The sequence below is a fragment of the Geotrypetes seraphini genome, chromosome 1 (genome assembly GCF_902459505.1).
Source record: "Geotrypetes seraphini chromosome 1, aGeoSer1.1, whole genome shotgun sequence".
Classification (NCBI taxonomy): Eukaryota; Metazoa; Chordata; class Amphibia; order Gymnophiona; family Dermophiidae; genus Geotrypetes; species Geotrypetes seraphini.
Genome location: NC_047084.1, coordinates 423,746,689 through 423,760,092, shown reverse-complemented (window position 1 = coordinate 423,760,092; position 13,404 = coordinate 423,746,689). Strand labels below are relative to the sequence as shown.

General features: G+C 40.9%; 1 protein-coding gene across 9 annotated transcripts in view; it reads left to right on the top strand.

Annotated features, from left to right (window-relative positions):
• The window catches only part of MPDZ (multiple PDZ domain crumbs cell polarity complex component), a 550,514-nt gene that overhangs the window by 441,336 nt on the left and 95,774 nt on the right, over window positions 1-13,404 (top strand). For all 9 annotated transcript variants that reach the window (XM_033918951.1, XM_033918923.1, XM_033918958.1 and 6 more), the window contains 2 exons: window positions 798-945; window positions 13,168-13,254. In XM_033918951.1, coding sequence (XP_033774842.1) covers window positions 798-945; window positions 13,168-13,254 — 235 coding nt within the window. The remainder of the gene's footprint in view (window positions 1-797; window positions 946-13,167; window positions 13,255-13,404) is intronic.

Genomic DNA, 13,404 nt, shown 5'->3' with positions numbered 1-13,404 from the left:
CATTGCACTGCTAACTTAATCTGTTGTTAGAGGGTAGTGCCTTTGGTTAAGCTATACTAAATATGTCCATATGAGCTTTTTAACTCTTGTATACATACAGTATATGAGCAGGTTGCTCCTCAATAGTGGGCCCAGTTCTCTCATACATGGAGCATCCCTGAGCTTGGAAGTCATCCACTTGTGTAGATAAGAAGAAAATAACATTGCTTAACTATAATAAATGTTGTCCATAGTTAGCAGAGTTAATCAGTCACACAGCCCTGCCCACCTCACAGGGTCTGAGCTTTAGACTACAGAGGAGACTGGTGGTCCTGAAGTATGTGAGAAGGGCCACAAATGCTATGAACATGTAGTTTTGAATTTTGGGAGACCTGTTTATCCCAATATCATCAGATGTCACCCATTTGTGTGCCTGATTAATGTTGCTGTTTACAGAATGTCTGTTACATGTAAGCATCTTTGCATTGAGAGATAGTTATAAATATGAGGAGGTACTATATCAGTGGTATTCAACCCAGTCCTCAGGGACCACCTGGCCAGTTGGATTTTCAAAATCTCTGTCATCCATATTCATTGTGGATATCCTAAAAACCTGACTGGCCAGGTGGTCCCTGAGGACTTTGTTGAATACCACTGTACTATATCTTAAGTATGTTGCATTGTCACAATAAGTAGCTTTTGAAATCAAACTGCTATTACAGAAAGTGCTTGGAAAGAAAAGTATCAATGAAAAATGAAGCTTGTATGACTTCAGAGTTTGAAAACCAAGTTGTATTTAAAAAACTGTGTGTTTGTAGAAACGATACTGGGGTATTTGTCTCAGATATTGTAAAAGGAGGAACAGCAGATGTCAATGGAAGATTAATGCAAGGAGACCAGATACTAATGGTGAACGGAGAAGATGTTCGAAATGCCACTCAGGAGGCTGTTGCTGCTTTACTAAAGGTGATAGAAATGTAGTAATGATGATTAATATCATATTGAGGATAATTCTATGAGGGGTACCTAGATTTAGGAGTAAGGAAAGTACCATTTTTAAGCCTATTCTGTAAAGAAAAGCATGCTCCTAATTTTTCTTATAGAATACTAGCATAAATCACCTTATGCTTGCCTACTTTGAAGGTCCAGATATTTATACCACCCTAGAGTTTGTTTGAATGCTTGTGCGTAGATGCTAGATAATGTGCATAAACTATAAGATTTTATAATGTACATGCGTAAATGTGCATCCCGCCTATGTTCTGCCCAAATTCCACTCATCAGGGTCTTAGATTTGATATACCACCTTTCTTTGGTACAAAGTGATTTATATTTTTTGAATACTCACCTGTGAATTACATGTCATCAGATCTTGTCATCATTCTTAAGGAATACTGTGTAGTTGGAAAAGTTCATTTGCACATATAAATGACTAGAATTTCAGCATTTGTATATGTTCTTGCTGCCTAAAACTAGGTGGCTCTTTATAGTATTACCACCTTTATGTTTACTGACAAGAGAAAGTGATGCTGGTTCTCTTGATTACTAAATAGCCTTTTTTTTAAATCTTTATTCATTTTCAAAAATTACAACAAGGGTACAATAACCATCCAGAAATATATTAACTAATCACTTGACAATCTTATTTGTATACCTCCAAATATATATATAGAAAAGAATCCCACCCCTCCCACCCATATCTTAATAATTAACAGTTATCTATTATTATCATTCATAATCCCACCCCCCTCATCTTATCCAATACTGAAGTGTTTAAGATGTCTGATCATTAGAATAAATCATCAATGGTCCCCAAATCTTTTTAAACTTATTATAATTACCTTGTTGCATAGCAAGCACCCTTTCCATTTTATAAATATGGCATACTGAATTCCACCAGAAAGTATAATTTAGTTTAGTATAATCTTTCCAATTTCCTGTAATCTGCTGAATGACAACCCCTGTTAATATTAATAGAATTTTATTATTATTAGCTGAAATTGGGCTTTTAAATCTCATTGATGTACCAAATAATATAAACATAGAAACATAGAAATAGACGGCAGATAAGGGCCACGGCCCATCTAGTCTGCCCACCCCAATGACCCTCCCCTACCTCTCTCTGTGAATAGATCCCACGTGTCTATCCCATTTGGCCTTAAAATCAGGCACGCTGCTGGCCTCTATAACCTGAAGTGGAAGACTATTCCAGCGATCAACCACCCTTTCAGTGAAAAAGAATTTCCTGGTGTCCCCGTGCAGTTTAGTATCATATGAAAGGCCAACATGATTTTCTAACAATGAATTAATTTGGGGCTAAATTAACTTCCAAAAGGCATTTATATAGGGACAAAAAAATATCAAATGATCTAATGTTCCTGCTTCTAAACCACAATGCCAGCATCTATTGGACCTTGAACTATCCAACTTCTGTAAACAAACTGGGGTCCATAAAGTTCTATGCAACAAAAAAAAAACCAAGTCTATCACAAGCTGTCCTTGTAGTTTTAGTCTCCAAGACCAAAAACGTGGCCATTGAGAGGCAGAAATTTGGTGCCCAAGCTCAATGCTCCAAATATCCCTAAGAGCAGTTTTTTGGTTTTTATTCAAATATCCATATAACAATTTATACCACTGTGCGGCTTGGTGACCCAAGAAATCCGCTTGAAAGCACAGAAATTCCAAACTATACTGAGAATTAAGAACTTTCCATTCAGGGAACCCTTCCTGAATAGCCTGCTTCAACTGCAACCATTTAAAACTTTCTGATTTATTTAAACCAAATTTATGTTGTAATTGTGAAAAACTAAGCAATGATCCATTTATAATCACATCATTTAAAGTTCGTATATCTGCAATAATCCAATGCTTCCAAACGATTTTAAACCCGCCAATTTTGATTACTAAATAGCCTTAAAAAAGTACTTTATTGTACTTTTGTGTGAGCCTATTCATGAATGAGATAGTATTAAATTGGCTTCCCAGACTATATTCTTTAAATATTCAATGTTCTCCTTCTACCACAGATTGAATAAATCACCTCTCAAAAGCAGATTACTATTTCTACCTGTGGATTTCCTATGTATATCAGAGTTCCCTCCTTCCCACTGCAGAACTTGTCCCTGGCTCAGAATCTATGCATTCCAACTAATACCCCCCCCCCACACCCAAAAAAAAAATTGTCATCTTCCCCATGCTCTTTTTTGTAATATGTTCCCAGACTATCCCTCTTGTCAGCTGGAACCCAGCATGTCCAAAGTTAGTCATGAGCAATCCTAATTATTATTCCAATGCAATAAGTGTTTCATTCTAGACAAGTGGGTTATCTTCCCATGGCTGCAAACCATATGCAGATTTTTTTCTGTGTCCCTCCTACTTCACTGGGAGCTCTACTGACCCCGCAGTTTTTCCATTCTGCATGCGAGCCAGAAGGATGGTTTCTGTTCTGCTCTCTCTTTTCTTATTTATTTGTTGTTTTTGACCTTTATTCAGTGTTTTCAGTGCTCAGAGCTTTCACCTTAGTTTCAGCTCTGCCTGCATAGAAAAGAAATAGACTCCATTCTACAGCCGACAGGCTGATCCGTGGTTGGTACCTGTTAGCCAGTCGGCACAAGTATTTTTGGAGCTTGGGGCTGTCCCCACTTTTCATCCTCACCTACTGTTTAGCAGGGGTTTGAGTGCAGGTTGTTAGGCATCCGTAGGAGGCTCAGCAGTGTTTCACAGGATTCTGGCTGATTTTTTTTTTTTAGCGCGTCCATCAGTCCACGGGGGTGGACGGTACAGTCAGATACCATGTCTGACTGGCAGCCCAAATATCAGCACTGAAGGGACATTTCCAGCTTGAGGCAGTGATTCTTCTAATTTCCAGCTACTGTAAAGAGCTGAGGCAGGCTGCAGCACATTGCCAGCACAGGTCACAGTGAGTAAGGCTGTTACAGTCTATGAGGTGAATTGGGGTGGGAGGTATGAACAACAGGTTTCTGAATGTTTTCCTGTGTTTCCCCACCTTAAAAATCCTAAATTTGCCATTTTTTGTGTTAAGTAAGTTTGTTATTTAGCGATTTTAGGTGCAAAACTCTTGATAGCGGCCATCTTGGAAGTTAGCAATTTTTTTTCAAAAGTTCCCTGCACTTTCAAAACTTAATTTTTTTGCTTCAAAACTGGTTGGGATGGAGTCCTTGGACTCTTCTACCCCAAATTCATGCTAGGATTATGCAAAATGTGTGCCTCAGGAGTATCCTTGTGCCACGTGCTGCATGGCGCAGACTGGAGAGATGGGAGCAGCCAGTTTTAGCCATTTCTGTTTTTTGGGCCTGGAAATAGTGACCGTTCTGTGTGTAAGGATGCGGACACCCCACAGCATAAGAAACACAATGTAGAGTCATTACAGGGTGATTCAGCACTCCCTAGTCCAGATGCCTTTTCTGACTTTCTGAAATTTTTGTGTAAAACCTTTCATGAGAGCCGGACTTCTCTTGAGCATCCCCCTACACCTTGGATTCGTCTCCTTCGTCATAGCCTCACAAGACATATCTTCCCATTCTGCTGCTTTCTAGGACTTGGGAGACCTCTTTTCTGGAGATGTTCTTCTCATGGCAGGGGACCCAGAAACGTATTCCGTCTCTTTACGTCATGCTTTGGCTTTAGAACCAGGGTTCTATCCCACGATTCTGCATTAATTTAAGTCTTCTGCCTTGCCAGATCTTATTTCAGAATCTCTGCATGAGTTTGATTGTCACTCATCCAGCCCTTCTACTTCTTCCTCCCTTATGTGTGGAATGAGAACTCAGACCTCGGCATTTCCTTGGCATCCTGATATTAATATCTTGATCTCGGAGCAGTGGGATTCTCCGGAGGAGCTCTCAAGATAGTGAGAGCCATGTCCTGGCTGTATCCTATGGCACAGGAGTGTCAGCAGTTTTTTAGTCAGTCTAAAGTAGATTCCTTGGTTGCTCAGGTCACTTAAGCGCACCTGTCTTCTGAGTGAAGGCGGCGTGATGCTCAAGGACATGCAAGACAGGAGTCTTTTTTGAGGTAGTGGAGTCAAAGCTGCCTTAGTGTTGTCCTTTGTCATGCGTGCTTGACTGTTCATTCTGCGCACTTTAGAAAGCAAGAGTGATGAACTTCCTCCTCAATTTCTTTTATCTGGTGTAGATTATATATCTGATGCCTTGTACGACATTATTCGTGTCCTGGGTAAAGCGTCAGCTTATTCTATTTCTATTTGCAGAATACTCTGGATCAAACAATGGGCCAGCGATTCCACCGCTAAAGCTACTCTTGCTAATCCCCTTTTAAGGGGCAGCTATTATTTGGTAAAGGCCTGGATGATCTCATGAATTGTGTGGTGGACCGTCGCCCCAAGTCCCTGTCTGATAGTAGACCCAGAATCTCTAGAGATTCAGGACACTCTAATTTTCTTTGAAGTTTCAAGTTTATTTATTTGATTAATCGCCTATTACAATTACTAAGCGATGTACACATAATAAAATAAATTTCTAAAATGTACATAAAATAGAGAGTAACGTTAACAAGGGTATAAAATCATCAAAAAACAAATTAATAAAAACAAGGTAAATAAGTACAAAAACAAGACAAACAATAGGACAAAAAGGGGAAGAAATACAATGTGTCGATAGGACAAGAATAAACAATTAGGTAATTAACAACAAAAGGAATGGGAGGACAAATAAATAATTGAAGATCAAAAAATGCATAAAAGAGCAAATGGTGAAAGAGCAATTAACATTTCAATTAGGTATTGAACGCATCTTATAAAAAGAAAGCTCTTAAGTTGGCTCTTAAATTTTTCCAAATTCTTCTCCTCTCTTAAATAAAGTGGGAGTGAATTCCAAGTCTGTGGCGCTGTTACAGTAAAAGTGAATTGTCTTCGAGTGTTAATAATTTTAAGAGAAGGAATGACCAACAAAAGTTGGTCATTGCTCCTGGCGATCTCATCAGTAGTCCAGTTCCACATCGCAAAGATTCTCCCAGGGCTACAGGCAGAGGTTCTCTGGACCCAGGTGTAACCAAGCCTCCACTTCCCAAGTTTCTCAATCTACCAAGCACTTGCAATGATGTCAGGCCAAGGGAGGCACCTCTGCATATCGGGGGCAGGCTCTCAGTGTTTCTACAGGCCTAGGTCCAGATTTTGTGCAACCACTGGGTTCTGGATATCATTCGGTCTGACTACAAGCTAGAATTTGGCCAACCTCTAATGGATTGGCTTGTGGACTCTTCTGCAGGGCGCCAAGAAAAGGTTCAAGCCACTGTGAGAAGGTTGCTCAACATTCAGACAATCTAATAAAAGGCATGGGAGGCGTCTTTTCTGCCAATGATCAAGACTTTATTTAAACCAATAGTCCCAATAGTTTTAAACTGCTCTGAGTGCTGAATTTTACAAGGGTCTGGTAAACCAGTTCAGAGGTTGCCAGCTTCCCAATCGGCATTGCAGGTCACTTTGCATCGAACCTCTTGATGCCAACCAAGCAGTGACGACCACTTTCCGGCTTGCTTCATCCTCGAGGTGTGCATCGTCATAGAGGTCACCCTCTTCAAAGCAAGCCACGGCACCAAAGGTACCAGCAGATAAACCAGAGGTACTGGTGTTTTTCCTTCTGGGTACAGCCTGATGCACTGTTCTGAAGGGACTTGGGTAATGCAAATAAACTGCTTATCCAAATATCGACTCCCTCAGTACTGGTCTAAACTAAGTACATGGCTACCAGGTCCTACAGTACCACAGCTTTTTTCTCTGGAGCAACATCGAAGGGCCATGTCTTGGTATCGATCTTCTTACCACCAGTCCAGTTCTTCATCGACAATCCAATAAGCATCTTTCCTCTTCAGATGCTTCGAAGAGAAAACATCGCTCTCTCACGTTCTATGAAGAGAACACCAGTGTCGCATCATACATCTTTCTAGCATCAGACCGAAGTACCAGTCTCGAAGTAAGCATTGATCTTCTTGACGCATTTCTTCATCAAGGGCTTCATATCCTTTTGGCTTACAATCTGATTCAATTGGACTGAGTTTAATCTTTCTCATCCTATCAGACGTATCTTAGAAACATCATGAAAACCATCTACGCAGCAGTGTTACCAGCAGAAATGGACACGGTTTTCCACTTGATGCACTTTTAAGAACATAAGAAACGCCTTCACCGGATCAGACCTAGGTCCATCTAGTCCAGCGACCTGCACACGCGGAGGCCCAGTTAGGTGCTCCCTGTTGAAAACCCAGATTTCCCGTATCTCTCGATATGATTTGCAAGGAGGTGTGCATCCAACTTGCGCTTAAAACCCAGAACAGTAATCTCCGTCACAACCTCCTCCGGGAGAGCATTCCAAGCATCCACCACTCTCTGTGCGAAACAGAACTTCCTGACATTTGTCTTGAACCTGCTGCCACTCAATTTCAGGCTATGACCTCTTGTCCGTGTCACATCTGAGAAAGTCAGTAGTTCTGCTTCCTGGCCTATTTTGTCAAATCCTTTTAATATTTTAAAAGTTTCTATCATGTCCCCTCGCAGTCTTCTCTTTTCTAGGGTGAACAGTCCCAGTTTTCCGAGGCGTTCTTTGTAGCTCAAATTCTCCATACCTTTCACTAGTTTTGTGGCTCGCCTTTGCACCCTCTCCAGCAGAGTTATATCTTTTTTAAGGTATGGAGACAGTGTTGACCTTGGCCGACTAGTGATTTAAATTCAAATATGAATAATCCTGGGCTTTGCTGTGCTAAATCCTACTGAAATAAACACTTGATCTCTGATTTCACATTGCTTCTTTTATTGTTTATGTTAAAGCTCAATGCCCATTATTTGTATTCAGTTGAATAATAAAATATACTGTTCAATTTTGGATCCCATAAGAGGACTTGAGCTAGATTTAAGTTAGGATTTTTTATTCTTTGAATATGTATAACTTTGTTCTGGATGGTTTTCGTTTACCTCTTGAATCTTGCTTTCTGTACAAGTTAAATCTTGATTGTGTATATTTGAAAATTTATAAATAAATAAAAATATACTATTCAGTACAGCTCTATACTGAAATGATAAATCCAATCAATGAGGTAACTTGGAGGTGGCAAACTGAGGGATAACATGATAGAGTTCAAAATATAAAACATTCAACAGTATTGTGAAATAATCATATAACAATTATGACAATCATATAACAATTATGACAATTTTCATTGTCATGATGCTATATTCACCTCTATATCTACAGTATTGGATTTCTTCTGCATTTATCCAATTTAGGCCTCAAGACCACTTTGATTCGAGTTCTTCTCAGTGCTATCAATGCTTTTCACAGCCCAGTTGATGGTAAACCTATAACTGCTCATCTTCTTGTGTCCAGATTCATTAACAGACCTTTTCAAGGTCAAACCACCTCCAGTAGTTTGGGATCTCAGTGTTGTTCTCTCTAGACTTATGCAGTCTTCTTTTGAACTAGTGTGGTTAGCTTATCTGTAATACCTCACTTGGACAGTGTTTTTTTTTTCTCATTTCTCTTACCTCTGTTTGAAGAATGAGTGAACTTCAAGCACTGGTGGCGGATCCACCGTTCACAGTGTTTCATCATGACAAAGTTGTGCTTTGCACGTATCCGAAGTTCCTTCCAAAAGTAGTGACGGAAGGTCATCTAAATCAATCTACCGTACTTCAAAAGTTCTTTCCTAAGACTCTTTCTCATTCTGTAGAAACGGCTCTTCATACTCTTGTTTCAAATAAGCCTGGGCTTCCTTCTTACAGGGAATTCAGCCACATAGCGCATCTCCTCAACTTTTCGTCTCCTTTGATACTAATATCCAAGAGAACTATATCTACAGGGTTAATGGTTTGTATCCTTTTCTCTTATGCTCAGGCTGGGCTGCAACTGGGAGTTGCATCATAGCCCACAAGATCTGAGCTATTGCAGCTTCTCTTGTTTTTCTACGCTCAACTCCTATTGATGAAATATGTAAAGCTGCTATTTGGTCCTCAGTTCATATATTCACATCTCACTACTGTCTGGAATTCAATTCCAGATAGGAGGGTCACTTCGTCCAAGCAGTATTGAAAAATTTATTTTCTTAATGGCCAACACTCCCTACATCCCATTCTAGTAAGCTAGGGAGTCCCACATGTCCTGCTTGTCCTGGGATAAAGCACAGTTACTTACCGTAACAGGTGATATCCAGGGACAGCAGGCAGATATTCTCATAACCCACCCACCTCCCCTGGTTGGCTTCTTAGCTGGCTATCTGAACTGAGGAATGTGCGCCTATGTCGGGCGGGAAGGCACCTCGCGCATGTGTGATGCTGTCAGTCATTAACTTTCTTAAGTTCTTAAAGTACAAGAGCACTTTAGCAGCTTTCCATACCAGGGCTGCGTAGAAGACGTCACCCACATGTGAGAATATCTGCCTGCTGTCCCTGGATAACACCTTTGGGCTGGCAACAGCTCCTTACACCTTCATCAAAGTGATGGTTGTGGTAGCTAAAAAATGCAGGTGGGGCTGCAGGTGCATCCCTATTTGGACAACTGATTGATTAGAGCCGCCTCGTCCGAGGGTCAGCGCACAGTGGATCAGGTGATCTGAGATCTGGAGGATCTGGACTGGATTGTAAATTACCGAAAGAACAATTTGACACTGACTCAATCCCTGGAGTATCTGGGAGTCTTGTTTGACACGGCTGCCAGCCATGTCTTTCTACCAGAGGCAAGCAGAAAGAAGCTGCACTCCTAAACTTCTTGTCTCTTGGCCAAGTCTGCTCCGTCAACATGGGATTATTTTCAAGTTCTAGGGTCCATGACAGCTATGATAAATGTGGTGCCTTGGGCAAGAGCCCACATGCGTCCCTTTCAAACTGCATTGCTTTCCTGCTAGTCTTCACAATTGGATGTCTTACAGAAGCCTCTGCCCTGGACATTGGAGGCTCATGCTAGCATAGATAGGTGATTCCAACCTAAAAGGGCATGCCACTGCGGATTGCTTCCTGGGTAGTGTAATGATGGATGCCAGTTTCCTGGTCTGGGGAGCCCATTGCAACCACCAATTAATTCAGGGGCTTTGGACGCCCTCCCAGAAAAGGTGCCAACTGGTTGGCTCTGGTGAAATTGCAGAAGACTCTTGGAGGTCTAGCAGTCAGAGTATTTTCCGACAATGTGACAGTGGTAGCCTATGTCAATAGACAGGAAGGCACCAAGAGTGCATCTCTATGTCTAGAAGTCCGCTTGCTATTTCATTGAGCAGAGCATCATCTTCAGGTACTGTCAGCAGTGCATGTCGCAGGCGTGGACCATGATAGGCCGAGTCATTCAACGGATTGCAGCTCATCAGGGAAGAGTCATTCTGGTGGCTCCAGATTGGTCTCGCAGGCAATGGTATGCAGATCTGATGCATCTTCAAATTGGCCACGGCCTCCAGTTGCATGTACATCCAGACCTGCTTTCATAGAGTCCACTATGCATGGAGGATCTGGATCGCTGTGATCTTTCAGCATGGCTATTGAACACGAAATGTTAGAGCGCAAAGAATATTCAGATGTTGTCATTGCCACCCCTCTCAAATCTAAGAAGTTGACTACAATCTGTGCCGATGCTAAGGTGTGGAGGACTTTCCAGCATTGGTGCACCCAAGAACACGTGGATCCATTTTCAGCTCCGGTTTCAGTGATGTTGGCTTTTCTCCAAGTGGCCCTTGACAAGGGTCTCACTGTGGCTTCGCTTTGGGTCCATGTCACTGGGCTCTCTTGTTTCAGAGCTCAGGACTGTAGACCTACACTAGCATCTCATCCAGACATCGCCATATTTCTGAAGGGTGCTCTTCATATTAGACCACTGATCAAGTCACTGTTCCCTTCGTGGGGCCTTAACGTGGTGCTTAAAGGACTCGCCAAAGCTATGTTCAAGCCTCTGGAAGATGTGTCCTCCTTGATGCTAAAGGCAGTTTTTCTGGTAGCACTGACCTCAGCGTGACGAGTCTCAGAGCTCCAGGCTCTGTCTTGTTGAGAACCTTTCTTAGAATCTCAGAGACTGGAATCTCCTTGCACACTGTTACTTCTTTTCTGTTGAAGATGGTTTCAGCGTTTCATGTTAATCGGGAGGTCTGTTTGCCTGTATTCCATCTTACAGGTTCTAGAAAAGAGGACCGCATTTTGAAGAAGTTAGATATGAGAAGAGTGCTTCATCGCTTTCTAGAGATCACCAACGAGTTTAGGCTCTCTGACCATCTGTTTGTGCTGACTCATTCATCTAAGCATGGTGCGCCTGCTTCCAAGGCCATAATCTCCAGATGAATCTGTAAGGCCATTTCATTAGCCTATATGCTCTGTGTTAAACAGTCCCCTGTTTCTGTTAAGGTGCATTCCACTAGAAGTGTAGCTTCATCGTGGGCAAAGCTTGGGCAGTCTCTCCAGAGGGGATTTGTAGAGTGGCGACTTGATCTACTCTACACACATTTGCAAAGTTTTACAGGGTGGACATTGCTGCAGCCCACCCTAGATTCCTGGGACTGCTTTTGTACATCCCACTTCTTTAGAATGACACACCTATTGCATTGAAAAAAGAGATTATGTCCTTACCTTGATAATATCTTTTCCAGTAAATAGGTGTGTCATTCTAGACTTCCGCCCTGTCCTTCCTGCGCCTGCCTATTGTCTCATTCTTTTTATGCCTCTCCAAGTTATCTTGAATGCCAATCAGCCCTTTTGGGCCCTGAATAATACTGTATAATATGTTTTAGCATTTACAGGGGTACTTCCTGAGCTCCACTGATGTTTCTGTTGGCTGTTACTTGTTCATGGAGTGTTCAAGTGTTATGATGTTTGAGCAGGACAGTTGCTTTGTTTGGGAAATTTCCCATTTTTGTCCTTATTTTACATTATTCCAATGGAGCTCTTGTTTGCTTGGGTACTAACTGCAGGTGGCAGTAGAGCTCCCAGTGAAGCAGGGACACAAGAAAAAATCCGGAGTGGATTCCTTCTGCATATAGCTCGCGGCCATGGAGAAATAACCCTCTTGTCTAGAATGATATACATATCCAATTTGCAAGTTCTTCCGGAATTAATCCAGGTACCTCTCCTCCCTTGTAACCAAACCCCCCACCCCCACACCCCCACCAAAACTGTTGTAACTTCACTGGAAATGTCCAGTCAGCTCTTTTGTAATCCGCCTTGAACTGCAAGGTATAGGCGGAATAGAAGTCCCTAATGTAATGTAATGCAATATCTACTAGACAATATATCATCAAAGTAAGGATATAATCTCTTTTTTTTACGATTCCTTGATTTCTTATGTTCAAATCTACTTTAAATCCCAGTAACTGGAAATAACCAGAATATTAGTGTCTGTTTACATTAACTTCAGTTAAAAATGTCCCTCTTGCCTGAACTTGAGTGGTCAGAGAGGATAAGAAAAAACAGACTTAGAGTTAGTGTTCAAAAATAATTCCCCCTCCCACCCCTGTGCAAATATTTATTTATTTTAAAAATTTTCTATCCTGCGTATCTACTAAGCAGGTAACAAATTATAACATGCATAAAAACAAACTCCATACATTCATCAATACATATTAAATAAATCTGCTTCCTTCAAACATGTCATCTTCTAGTTGTCAATCTGCATAGAAAAAAATATTCTGCCATCTGCTGATTTAAATGATCAGCTCTGAAATGCCCATACAAATAAGAATGTCTTTAGAGATTTTTTAAAAGATTTAAATTATGCACATAATCTTAGTGTCCCATTCATTGAGTTCCATGTAGGCCAGTGTATCGCAAACTGTATGCTGCGAGACGTTGCGGAGGAAGAGAGGTGCTAGCACCAGACCACTGCCTACAGGATGTGCCTCTTGTGGCGAGAGGCACATCCTGTAGGCAGTCAATCAGTACCCATGGATGCGCGTGATGTCATCTGATCGACATTTTAGTGTGCCGTTGCTTTGCAAAGTTTGTGAGATATTGATGTAGACAAAGGTACATTTACTTGCTGAATAGTTTACCTTTGAAAATAATATTCAACGTTTATTGTGTAGGCAATTGAAAATTGTCCTATTAAGTTAGAAAATATAACTTAATATGCATAAAACATATTTGAAAGTTCATATGTTATATTTTAATAATATTGCAACTGATAATATTTTGTGTAAATAGATCTGTAATGGTATAATCTAGAAAATCTGTATAATATGGGTTCCATTCTTTAGTGTTCATTGGGTGGAGTGAAACTCGATGTTGGAAGAATAAAAGCAGATCCATTTCATTCTCAGAGGAGGACATCTCAGAGTAGCCAGGTTAGTAAAAAGAAAGTACAATGTGAACTGAGAATTCTGAAGTTCATCAATAGAAACTAAATCTATGTTTATTCTCTTGTATTCTCCATTAATTAAGGACCTCAAGTTTTAAGTTGTTAAATATTTTTTTCTGTTCTTAATCTCAGAGGA